The sequence below is a fragment of the Nestor notabilis genome, unplaced genomic scaffold (genome assembly GCF_000696875.1).
Source record: "Nestor notabilis isolate BGI_N333 unplaced genomic scaffold, ASM69687v1 scaffold13268, whole genome shotgun sequence".
Classification (NCBI taxonomy): Eukaryota; Metazoa; Chordata; class Aves; order Psittaciformes; family Psittacidae; genus Nestor; species Nestor notabilis.
Genome location: NW_009941593.1, coordinates 12,277 through 25,059, shown reverse-complemented (window position 1 = coordinate 25,059; position 12,783 = coordinate 12,277). Strand labels below are relative to the sequence as shown.

Here is a 12,783-nt window from a genome sequence, read left to right as displayed (position 1 = left end):
GTTATCTCTCGGCACAGGGGCTGCCGGCCTGGGCAGTGGCCACATCTGAAAGGGCACCAACAAAAGCAGAGGAACAGTATTGAGTCAGCAGGTCAGGATCAGGCCCTAAGAAAGACCACAAGAGCTGTCGATGCTGCAGGATGCAGGCACAGGGACCCTCAGCTCTGCTGCCCACTGCCCGGCTGGGGTAACACAGGCAGTTACAGGCAGGGAAAGGCTGAGAGCTGGGGGATCTGCTTCCATCCATGGTGCAGCAGTATTTCCCAATGGATGCGTCTGGACGCTTTGTCCCTTGCTCTGCAGGATGCTGCGTCTCTGCCGGGTAGCTCTGCAGGATGGCTGCACCTTCATGCACCCAGGTGGGCAGCACATGGCACTGACCAGCCCAGGGGACCCATCCTTCCCAGCAAAGTCCTGGTGGGAGGTGGGTGCTGGGTAGGGGCAGGAGGAGCTGCGGGGTGCAGTGCTCTTCTCATGCACCAAGATGGTGGGAGATTAATACAAGGAGGAAAGATGCATCCATCCCTGTCACACTTGAAGTGACAGATCGCAGGTGATGATGATAGATGGCACCGGCTCCTCCTAATAATTAGGAGTCGCTCGTATTTAAATGCTGCTCTTCCTCCAGAGCCAGGCTCTTTTTAACATTCCCTGAGCATCATCTCCTCCTGCCTGTCTCCATCTTGCACAGGGACAATGGGAGACACGCGCCAGCGAGGCCGAGCTGGTGTCACCCCACCACGTCACTGTCACAGGAGCAGTGGCTCGTCCTGTCCTCATCAGCCATCACAGCAGAGACGAGACCATGCAGCATCTCTGCAGTAAGTGCCCGAAAGGGGAAGGGGGAAGGTGATGGATTTCATATCCGAGGCCACTAAGTGGGAGTGAGGGGCAAGAGGAGGAGACCTGGTTCTTCCCTTGCTCTCCCTGAGACATGGACCTGCTGCTGGGGGCGGCCAGACGTGGTCCCAGCTGCCCACATGAGCACCAAGTGGTTTATGTCAAAAACCCCTCCACATGAGGCAGCACCAGCCCATGGCTGAGCCCTTCCCTGGCTGCCGCCTGCTGCATCCTGTGTTTGGCTGCAGCAGCTTATTGATCCCTCCTTGTCACCCCGCATCACCCTGCGCTCTCCATCAGCCGCGGATGCAGGGCTGGTGGCGGAAGCTCTCCAGGGGCAGGAGCTGGCACCAGCACCCCGCAGCCATGGGCTGGCCATGCACAGTGTGATGACCATGCTGTTTGCTGTGATTTTCCAGAGCTACATTTCTTCCTCAAGGACACCGCATGTGTCAGAAGCTGGGAAGTCCATTGCTGGATATATAAGACACACGCACAGTTCCAGACCAGGCCGTAATGTTCATAAAATCCCAGCCTGGTTTGGGTTGGAGGGGACCTTAAAGCTCCTCCAGCTCCAACCCCTGCCCCGGGCAGGGACACCTTCCACTAGAGCAGGTTGCTCCAAGCCCCAGTGTCCAACCTGGCCTTGAACACTTCACATCAGGGACGTAGAATTGGATGGAGAGAGGTTTTCCCTGGTCCATTCTGCAGGAAATGTTCTGTTCAGCTGCATCAGCAGAGGACGGGGGCAGAAGGAGCAGCAGCTTCAACATCAGCCTGTGCAATGCACCACCACCACCACAGGGCGGTCCCTTTGCCATCACTCCTGCCTTGCCCACCAGCCCCGAAGAAGAGCAATGTCTGCAGCTGGAGACCCCCCTGTCCTCCAGTGCAACCCCCTGGTGTCTGTGCTGGGTGTCCCCAGCACCCCCCATTGCAGCCATGAAAGGAGGTGTCCCACAGCCCCCAGGAAGGTCACCGAAGAGAGGTAAAACCATCACCCATGGACCACAGGAGGCACGAGCAGAGATAAATCGGGGCAAAAAATCCACCTGCTTGGTTGTGTCTTGCAATCCACTGTTCACAACCCCGCTTCAGAACTCTCATTATCTCCTTCTAGCACCAACAGAGCCCTGGCCAGGCTCCTAGTGAAGACTGGCTGAACGAATTGATCAACAGAAGGCAAATAGACTTCACCCATTTTAAGCACCCATTCAGTTCCTTTTCCCCAGCAGCTGCCACTGTTGTCAGCCTCCCAAACCAAGACCTTTGTACATGGACTTCGGCATCAAGCACCCTGAGAAAAAGAGAAGAAATGTGAAGGAGTGAGAGTTGCATCGAGTTCTTTCTGAGCGTGGTTTGTGCAGTGTTTGCATTTCACATGCTGGCCATACACTGCTTTCATTTACTCAGGCAATTAGTTACATGCCTCGAGCACAGTAACTCTGCCGTGTTTTCCCTCTGCTCAGCAGCATCCCTCCGCTAAACACTGCAACACGTGGATTAGACTGACAATGGCGCTTGTATTGACAGCTCCACGCTGTGAGTGCTTCCAAGGTTATCTGGTCCTCCAGGTGATGGGAGGGATTCCTGCCTGAGCCAACAGCATCTGGCCTCACAGGCCAACCCAGGGACCTTTATGTCCACAAAACACACATGCTGTACTAGTTCAATAATGTTTCCCCTCCCCGACAAAGTGTTAACAGTAAGAAACCACCACCCCGAATTCCACCTCCTCAACAGGAGCAATCAGTTCCCATCTTGGCATACGTGCTATTTAATAAAATATGCACCATTTCACACCTTGCTGCCACTAAAACTGTTCCTTACCTGACACTTACTACCCTTGCTGCAGTGGTACTTGGCATCAGAACAGCTGAAATGACCCACACAGACAAGCCAGGGCAGAATTGGTGGTTGGTTTTACTTCGGTATTTGGATATTTCATTATTGCAATCTTCAAACATAGGTCAATAAATACAAAATTAACAAAAATGTCTATAGACCTTTATCACCATTTATTAGTAGTAGTATTATTTGAAACCAACTGTGATTCCCTGGAGATGTCTGACTATAGTTCAAACATGAAATGCACACAGTGTCCCTTATGATATTATAGTACATTTGTTTCAAGCTTAGAAAAATATATATTGACTTCTCAAGTATGTATTTACAGTATATAACACGTGGTTAATGAATATCAAAAAGCATCTGGAGCTGAACCAACTTGATTCCAGTTTTGGTTTCATGCAAGGAGGGTGCTGCAGGGTGATGCTCCAAGCCCCTGTGTCCAACCTGGCCTTGAACACTGCCAGGGATGGGGCAGCCACAGCTTCTCTGGGCACCCTGTGCCAGCACCTCAGCACCCTCACAGGGAAGAGCTTCTGCCTCAGAGCTCATCTCAATCTCCCCTCGGGCAGGTTAAAGCCATTCCCCTTGTCCTGTCCCTACAGGCCCTTGTCCAAAGCCCCTCTCCAGGTTTCCCGGAGCCCCTTTAGGCACTGGAGCTGCTCTAAGGTCTCCCCTTAAGGAGCCTTCTCTTCTCCAGGCTGATCCAGAGCCATTGCAGCATCTCCATGGCCTCCACTGGACTCGCTCCAACATCTAATGGAGATGTTCCCATGGGGAATATCAAGCAAAGCCCAGAAACAGGAGGTTTCCTGCTACTGCATCAGGGCAGCAAAGGGCAGTGTCCAACCTCCCAGACACTGGTGGCACGAGGCTGGATGCCAGGTCAGTGTTGCTGCCCCTCCAAAAGCACCCAGCCTTTGGCTGCTGACAGCAGTGCTGCTGCCCTGCTCTTCCAGAGGGCACATGATGGGAACTGCATCCTGCTTTACAGTCCAAGGCACCAACAGCCAACGGGACATTGCTGGGATCAGGACTGCATCCAGTGCAAGAACGGCCCATGGTCCTGTCCACACATGAGATTAGACACACACGTTTGCTCCGCTCCTCTAATTCCCAACTGGCCTCTACTCCGCCTGAACATCTAAAATCGTATCCTCATGTAACTGCATTTATCAGCTCCAGCAAAGCCCTCAGGTCACAGAACACTCATTACTCTCTTCTTCTCTGAACAAGCCCAGTAACCCTAATGCTGCTGCAGAGAAGGCAAGTGTGGTCAGCCTGCCCTGAACCCTTACTAGCACCAATGGTACCAGGGCTTCCCCACACCGAAGACGGAGGAAGGAGCCTTGTACCATGTCAGAGGCTGGATGGCCAAAGAGACCAAACTCATTTTGAGGCATTTCCCTCCGTCAAGCAGCTTCAAAACAGTGTTGCTAACTAATTTAATTATAAGGCATTGAATGCTTCCCCAAAGAGAGGTGCTGAGAGGCTGCGAGTTAATTTTAAAATCATAACAACAATCTATAGCTTCATCTGCTCATTTTATTATCTCCAGTGTTGATGAGGAGCTCAATTAAAAGTGTTTATTGCTGCAACAAGCCAGGCTAGAAAGCAGACTTCCATTATGTGCTTCTCCTTTTCTTTCTTGAAGGAGAGGCCAGCAAAGCAAATACCTCTTGTTTCTGCTGAGTTAGAGCATGGTCCCGTCCACAGAACCAGCTTTCTGAAGTGCCACATCCAAGTCTCCCAGCAGAGTAAGTCAGAAAAGTAATTAAACGCTGAATTCCTTTTGGGAACAGCTAGAGAGACACAAAGCAATTACCCCTTCAGTTCTGATTGAGCTAGAGAATGGAGGGAGCCTAATTCAGTGGGGGAAATGCTAAAGCAGTGATTGAAAGATGGTCTCATTTTTACTTGGATTATTCTAGCATTGTACAACCACACGGGGGGTTGGAACTGGGTGATCTTAAGGTCCCTTCCAACTCAAACTATTCAATGATTCTACACAAGCAAATGGCCTGGGAAGCTGTGGGGCCGCCAGCCCCACGCAGAGCTCAGCTCCCTTAGGAGAGCAGGGACCCCTGCCTGCATGGCCACAGCAGCTTCCCGAGGGACCCACGGCTCCTGGGAAGCCACCGGTCCCTGTAGCCCCAGAGAAACTGCCATGAGCCCAGATAAGCTGTGCTGAGGTTTCTCTCTCCAGCCAGGCAATGCTCAGAGGGACTAAGGAGCAGGTCTGAGAGCAGGATGTGCCTCCTCTCACCCGTAACTCTGGTCTGTGCTGGGGGGTTTGCTCACAGCAAAGTCCACTTCCCAAATGCTGAGGCACTCTGCCACCTTGTCCCAAAGCCCTGGACTTCCCCTGGACCTTCCTGAGAGCAGCTGCATGGAGCAAGCCTATCTAGCAATGACCTCCCAACACAGCTCCCTGCATCCCAGCACAGGAGGCTGGAAATCCCAAGGGACAGGAGCAGAGCAGGGAGATGGGAGAGAGGATCCAGAATCAAGTTGGTTCAACTCCCTGCCTAGAGAACTATAATATACTTTCTGCATCGATAAAATGTAAACATAAAGAGCATACAAATTGCACTTGATCCTCAGGATCTGGCATTTCTACCAAATGAAGGTGTCGGTTCACCATTATTACTCTTTTGGGTGAGAAACAGTGGGATGGTGAGTGACCAACCAGACCGGGCAAGGGCCCAACTTAAACCCAAGTTATTTCTGCTATAAAACCAACCAAGTGACACTGGGGAACGTTGTTTAAAGTGCAGAGGGGGCAGGAAGGAGAGAGCTTGTTTACCACTGCCACCAGTGCCCATGGGCATGCTGCTCTGCTTGACCAGGACGGAACATTTAAGTGCCAACACTTAAGGCCTTTCTCTCAACCATCATTTAGCTCCTCATCCTCTCAGAGCAGGCTAATAGGAGGATCCGACTCCAACAGATTTCCAGCCACGCTGTGAACGTCTCCCACAGCATCCCCCTTTGTAAATCTTTGCCTTTCATCATCAATAATTCACTTGCAATACTTACAGATGGCAATAAAAGGCCTACAAAACTCCGTACAAAGCTGCAAAGACCCATTTAATTAACTAACTTCAAGGAAACTTGTATTATTAAGTAGATGCTATTTATGTCTTCTGTCAGGGATCAGGCCTGCAGCAGTGGGAACTGCCAGCGTGCAAGGCAGGCAGTACCGTGCTCCCGCTGCAGCAAGTAAAGTGCTGACGTGCCCTGGATTGCACAGCAGGACTCCAGGGATCCCACAGATGCAGGGATCAGTTCTGCCCAAGCCCCAGCACCCAGCTGCAGTGCGTGGTCCCTCCAGCAACCAGAGGACACCCAGAGACCTGGGGTGCACCCCACTGCAGAGGCGGTGGGTGCTGTGGGACGTGCTGTGGGCTGGAGCTCTGCCCAGCCGGTAATGTGAGGTGGGAAACCTGCCCTGGCACGGCGGAGCCAGGCATTCCCTGCTCCCGGCCAGGCATGGCGCAACTGGAGGAGGAAGGGAAGAGCGCTCACCACAGCTAAGGTGGCCCTTCCAGCGGCCACGGGTACACTGCAGTGAGGATATGTGAAGCATCCCCCCAGAGCACAGCCTTGCCTGGTGTCTCTCTGACCCCAAACCAATTCCTGGGTTTCCATCCCATTCCTGGCTGAACCGGGAGGCTCCTGCTGCTGCTGGGGGTTGAATTAGTGCTGTTCCTAACACGGCAGACATGCTGCCTGCTCCTGCTCTGGTCTGCACGTTCCCACCCCGCTGCTGGGCTCCAACAGTAAAACAAGGGACTGGGACCTGCACCAAAGGCTGAGAGCATCAGCAGGGCAGCCCAAGGGCCCTGCTGCCTGACCTCTCCTGGTTATGGCTCTCTTCATCAGAGCTTTTCATTTCTTCCCCTTAAGTTGTCTCGTCAAGAGCCTTAGAAACATTCAGCACCATTTGCTCTGCACTTTAGTGGAGAGTATTTTGGTTTTGTTCATCAACTGTGGCGTCAAGACGCAGGGAAGTAACTCAGAGCAGAAGGGAGGTGGCTGGCAAAGAGTTTCCTTCAGCACAGCAGATGGAGAAAGTCACCTTCCAGAAGTTGGGCGCTGGGTGGGAGCTATGCTCCGGTCTCTATAAATAAAAGCAATAAAAAGCTCCTTGTGGGGTTGCCTGAACATGTCAGCTTGTATAAAAATACCCATGGATCTCACCAGTAGGATGCTAGGTACGAAAACGCTGTCAGCTCTGGATTAAGACAGTGCACAAACGTCCATCCACCCTGTTCACCCAGTCACCATGTGAAATGGCATCATCAGTTTGACTCATCACACAAACAGTGCTAAGGGAGAGCCACATCCAGCGAGGCACATCCCGGGAACCCTTGGCTTCCTGACGCCCTGCTCTCTTGCCACACGGAATGACTGGTTTGGCAGCAGTACATCCCTCCTCTGGTCCGGTGCGGGGCTGGGCAGCGCCTGCTCCCGGGTCAGGGCTCTGCATGGCTGCGGAGCTCTGCTTCACACCTGCACGCCTCGGCCATGCATCTGGATCACCTGCGCCCGCAGCGTCTGGATCCCGCTCAGGATGGTGCTCTGGTGCTCCCCTCTGGTCCGGTGCGGGGCTGGGCAGCGCCTGCTCCCGGGTCAGGGCTCTGCATGGCTGCGGAGCTCTGCTTCACACCTGCACGCCTCGGCCATGCATCTGGATCACCTGCGCCCGCAGCGTCTGGATCCCGCTCAGGATGGTGCTCTGGTGCTCCGCCAGCGTGATGCCCAGGCTCAGGAGGTCCCTGCAGCCACGGAAAACGAGCCTCAGCCTTAAAATGCTCCAACACAACGGTTCCCAGGCAAGGGCCGTGCAGGTTTCAGACCTGCCACAGTAAGAAAGCCCCAACCTGTTGTCCCAAGAATCTAAATCTACCCTCTTTCAGTTTAAAGCCATTCCCCCTTGGCCTGCCCCTACCGGCCTTTGCCCAAAGTCCCTTTCCAATCTCCAAAGTCACAAACTCCAGGTTTAAATCTCAGCTTCAAAAACCAGCAACTGAGATGCACAACACATGCAGCCCAACCCGCACCAGTGAGCTCTTAAAGACAGATTTTGGAAGACCTGTCCTCTTGTTGAGTGATGCCCGACTAACCGCAAAGCAGAGCTCACTCGTGCTGCACCCAGTGACACAAGGTTACAGCCACGAAACCAGTTCACTTACTGGGCTGTCATCCTGGCCACCGATTCCAGGTAGCAGTAGCCCGCAGCAGTGAAGTTGTCTTTGTACCTGCCCATTTCTATCGCTTCCAGCCACTCGCCTACGGAGCTGAAAGATGGGAAGGCTGAGAAGGTTCGCTCGGTGAGGGGGATGGACGTGCTGTGGGACCTGATAACAAAACAGGGGGGTGAGGATGGAGAACACGGCACGCCTGAGGTGGGACCCGGCAGGCGAAGAACAGCAGGCAGCAAAGCAAGAGCGTGGTCACCTGGTGCACGTGGAGCTGGGGCACTTTGGGGGCTCCGGGCTCTGCACTAACTTGCTGAGGATGTTGTGGATGTGCGAGAACTTGGGTCTCTGGCTGCGGTCCTTCTGCCAGCAGTCGAGCATGAGCTGGTGCAGGGGTGGCTGGCAGTTCACCGGGGCGGGCAGGCGGAACCCGTCCTCCACAGCCTTCATCACCTGCGGTGCACAAGGGAGCAGGAGGTGAGGAGATGGGACCCCAGTGAAGGCAAACCCCTGGGGCACACATACCCCACATTGGGAGCAGCAGCAGCTCCTCCACACCCCACAGAGCCATCTCCACACCATCAGCGATGGCAACACCATCATCTACCGCGCAGCCACGGGGACTCACGTCCTGGTTGGACATGTCCCAGTAGGGCCGCTCGCCGAAGGAGCAGGAGGTGAGGAGATGGGACCCCAGTGAAGGCAAACCCCTGGGGCACACATACCCCACATTGGGAGCAGCAGCAGCTCCTCCACACCCCACAGAGCCATCTCCACACCATCAGCGATGGCAACACCATCATCTACCGCGCAGCCACGGGGACTCACGTCCTGGTTGGACATGTCCCAGTAGGGCCGCTCGCCGAAGGACATGACCTCCCACATGACGATGCCGAAGCTCACTGGCTGGACTGAAGTGGTGATACTGGATGGCTTCGGGGGCTGACCACAGCACCAGGCTCTTCCCACGCTGCATGGGGAGAAGGGGAGAAATGATGAGCAGGATGTAGCTCATCTACCTGCAGCTCTTCATCATGCCCTGCGCAGCATCACAGGGCAGACACCAAGCAGGCCCATGTGCCACGTGTAGGTTTAGTACTAACAGAAAACTTTAGCCTCAGTTTATTTGAAAACAGCCATGCCACTGTATGCAAGTCCTAAAATATTAATGGGAGAGGAAAATGTCTCTGGGAAGAGCTGATGGCATTTTATACCTTAATATTTAATGAAAAGCATTTCAGTGCTGTGCAAACACACAGTCCTTCCACCCTGGTTTGTTCTCCTGTGATTAGTAATCCCCATCTCGCTGTCTGCAGAGCCCTCTGGTTGCACTAGTGGAAGCAGGTCACAGACCACAGCTAATTGTCATTAACAGCAGGCAGACCTTGACCCAAAGCCACAGCCCCACGGTGGGAGAAGCCAGGGCTCCTGCTGAGCTCTCCATCGCCCTTGCTCAGCGGGTGCTCCGTACCCAGCAGCATGACAGCACCAAAGAGCTTCATGACACAAGCTACAGCTCTGCAGACAACACTCACCATGACCAGCACGGGGGGCACCTACGCCAGGGACTCTCTGGAACAGCAGAGCTCTCCCTGCAGAGCACACTGAGCAATGCCCCTGCACTAGTGATAATGGCTGAAAGGGTTTCCCAGGACTCCTTCCACCACTGGCCTGCTCAGAGCTGGCAAACGGCTGCAGATCCCAGCAGAACATGGGCTGAACCCTCTATAACAGGCTTTTCCCCTGGGCCACCCATACCCTGCACTGGGACACGAGCACGGGGTCCCTGCAGGCAGCACACATCAGCTGCTGCCTCCTTAGCGCTGCCCAACGCTCCCTGCAAACAGTAAGTGCTCATTTGATTGAGCAATTGATGCTCTTTAAATTATTAATGCCTGGTTAATGCCTGGCACTAACAGCCCCAGCTGGTACCAAACGAAATACATCCTGTTGCTCTGCAGTTCAAAATGCGTTGATGCACTCTCACAAGAGGGGTGTGAAAGAAGCAGGGAGGGAGAGCGAGGGGCTGCATGTCTGGGGAGCCCATGGGGTGCCTGCCCAGCTCCCTGCCCAAGGGCTCTCACAGTCACTCGGGAGCTGCCCTGCCTGGCAGCGTTGACGAGGCACAAGAGTGAATCAAGCAGGACTTAAATTCTTAATTGAAAGCCATGAATTTCATTACAAGTGATAAAACAGACAGGAGGAAGCCTGAGGTTGCCAGGGCTGCCTCCAGCCACCCAGTGCCTCTGCCAGTTCACGCAGACATGCAGCAGGGCTCCGGCCAGAGGATGGGAAAAGCGGAGCTGGGCAGCTCCGTGCAATTCTCTGGCTAAATGCATTTGTTTTCTAGCTGAGGAAGAAGCTGTTAAGATGCAGAGCCAGCATTTATACATGAGGAAGGAAACGGGAGCCTGGGAAAAATACTGGTTCTGGAGTAGAATTGCTGTATGTCTTATTAACTCCACCTGCGGAAGCTGGCTGGCTTTGGATTTGATCCTTATTCAACATTTAGAGCAGGCTGCAAAGCCCTCTGTCCTCTGTCCAAACACACCTGGCCATAGCTGTGTACTACAGCCAGGGAGATCCACCTCTGCAGAGGTTTTATAGCTGTTCTGACAGCCTTTTGCCTTCAAGGAACGTTGACAACCGAGTCTAGAAATGCATCTTACCATGGTGGAGAAGATGGTCTCCATCTTATCCTCTTGTGGCCGTCTGAAACCAGTTATTTTGCAAGCCAGGCTGCTGTTCACGAGGACTTTGTGGGCAGCCAGGTTTTTGTGTATGTAACCCATCTCTGCCAGGTACTTCATGCCAGAGGCAATCCCCTGCAGCATGCAAACCAGCTGGGTGGCCGTGAACTGTCCCTCATGTTTCTGTATGAAGAGAGGAGGAAAAGCTGAAGGTGAACAATGCCCAAACCAAGGGGCCTCCCCAGCAGAGCCTGGGAGGGTGGCAGACCCCAGTTACCACCAGCTCCCACAGCACTCACCCTGAGAAAAGAGTCCAGCACACCATTCCCCATGTACTCCATCACTATCATCATGGTGCTCCCTGCATGGACACACAAGGAGCACTGCGTGAGTCCTGCCCATGGCTCAGGCAGTTCTGACACTGCGGGTGTTAGAAACCGGGGTGCTAATGTCCAGCATGCTCAGCCTGGGCTGCCTGGCTAGTAAGGAAGACAAGGGCTTCATCTCAAGATAGTTTTCAATGAGCAGTGGGTCCGAGGTTTTCCTGTCTCTCCCAGCTGGGTTCCCACTAGATGCTCCTTTTATCAGGACACTAAACCACATCACGAAGGAGAACAGCACTACCCAGTGAAAGGCAAAAGCAACCAGCTCAGCCCAAGGCTCAGAACAGAAATACTTCCTTACCTAATGAAAAGGCCAGTTAAAATCAGCAGAGCTGCTCACGTTGCTTTGGATTTACATGGATATCCATTTAACTACAGCAGCCGCAGAGTAGTCCAGCACATAACAAGAGCCGGGAGCGGAGTCATCTGTTTTACTGACAGAACCTCACTTCAATTTGCTTTTATTAAGAGTGCACAGTTTTGCTCTTAAGCCAGTCCCACTCCTTGGATGTATTAATCTAGCTGTGAGCATTTTATTAATCAGCAGAACGCTAAAATAGGGAATACACGAAGAAAAACCCTCCTTTCTGGAGCCAACACTATTGCACCAGGTCATCGCTCCAAAGCGACAGCTCGAGCACGCTTCCTCCACTGCACGTGGCTTGGGCTGTGCCCGTGTCCCCCCTTACCTCTGGTGATGACCCCCTCCAGGCGGATGACATTGGAGTGATCGAACTGGCCCATGGTGCACGCCTCTGCCAGGAAGGAACGCTGCTGCTTCTCCGAGCACCCTGCCCGCAGGGTCTGGATCGCCACCGGCAGCTCCCGCTTGCTGGGCAGCTTCAGGCACCCCCGGCAGATCTCTCCAAACTCTCCTGCGCAGCAGAGGGACAGGTTAACAGCATCCGTGGTACCCTGTGCCCGGCTGCCAGCACTGCGCCTGCCCCTGCAGTCACGTTCACACCGCTCCATCACGTGCTGTCACGCTTCCCGCTGCCATTGCCAGACCATGAAAGAATGAGCAACATGTTCCCTTATTTCACAGCTTCCTCTTTTGGTAGCATTGTGCCAGGGTGATGTTTTACTGAGCTGTTGCAATGCATTACAAAGACAGCTTATATATATACCTGCTACAAAGCAAAGGGCAGCAGTCCTCCTCTTGGAAGCCAGCTCCCTTTAGGGAACATTTTCCTTTCTTTGGAGCCATAAAATGCATTCCTGTAGCACGAGTGATGTGTTTTGCTGTGTAGACAAGCAAGACTTCCCCCATTATTCATCAGAGGATTTGCCAATCCACAAACTCAAACGCCCGGAGCCCTGCGTGGCTGCAAGTTTCCCCCACAGAGCCTGTTTTAACATCTTCCCCCACCTTTGCTGAACACACAACCCTTCACCCAAGTTTAGCATCAGCATGTGATACTAAAAACCTGGGATAATGCAATGCGGTTTCTTCTTCCTCTTCCTACACCTCTACGCCATTCTCTCCACCTCTGCTCAAGTGCATACTGTGATTTACTCTATGAGAACAGGATTAACCCCCCAGCTACTGAGCTCATGCTCCCTGGGCCTGGCCTATTCTGCTTCCTGGCTCAGCACACATGGGGTCTGCTTCTCATGGATTGGAGCATGGCAGGGCCGGGAGGGTTCCTGTGGTCTTTGAAGAGGGGCTTTGGGCAAGGGCCTGTAGGGACAGGGCAAGGGCCTGTAGGGACAGGACAAGGGGAATGGCTTGAACCTGCCAGAGGGGAGACTGAGATGAGCTCTTGGGCAGAAGCTCTTCCCTGTGAGGGTGCTGAGGTGCTGGCACAGGGTGCCCAG

General features: G+C 53.6%; 1 protein-coding gene across 1 annotated transcript in view; it reads right to left on the bottom strand.

The window, feature by feature from the left end:
* Positions 1 to 7,354: 7,354 nt before the first annotated feature.
* The window catches only part of LOC104410726 (ephrin type-A receptor 7-like), a 17,606-nt gene continuing 12,177 nt past the window's right edge, over positions 7,355 to 12,783 (bottom strand). The window contains 8 exon segments of the mRNA XM_010020977.1: positions 7,355 to 7,469; positions 7,887 to 8,042; positions 8,152 to 8,345; positions 8,721 to 8,793; positions 8,795 to 8,862; positions 10,562 to 10,765; positions 10,882 to 10,943; positions 11,655 to 11,840. Coding sequence (XP_010019279.1) covers positions 7,355 to 7,469; positions 7,887 to 8,042; positions 8,152 to 8,345; positions 8,721 to 8,793; positions 8,795 to 8,862; positions 10,562 to 10,765; positions 10,882 to 10,943; positions 11,655 to 11,840 — 1,058 coding nt within the window.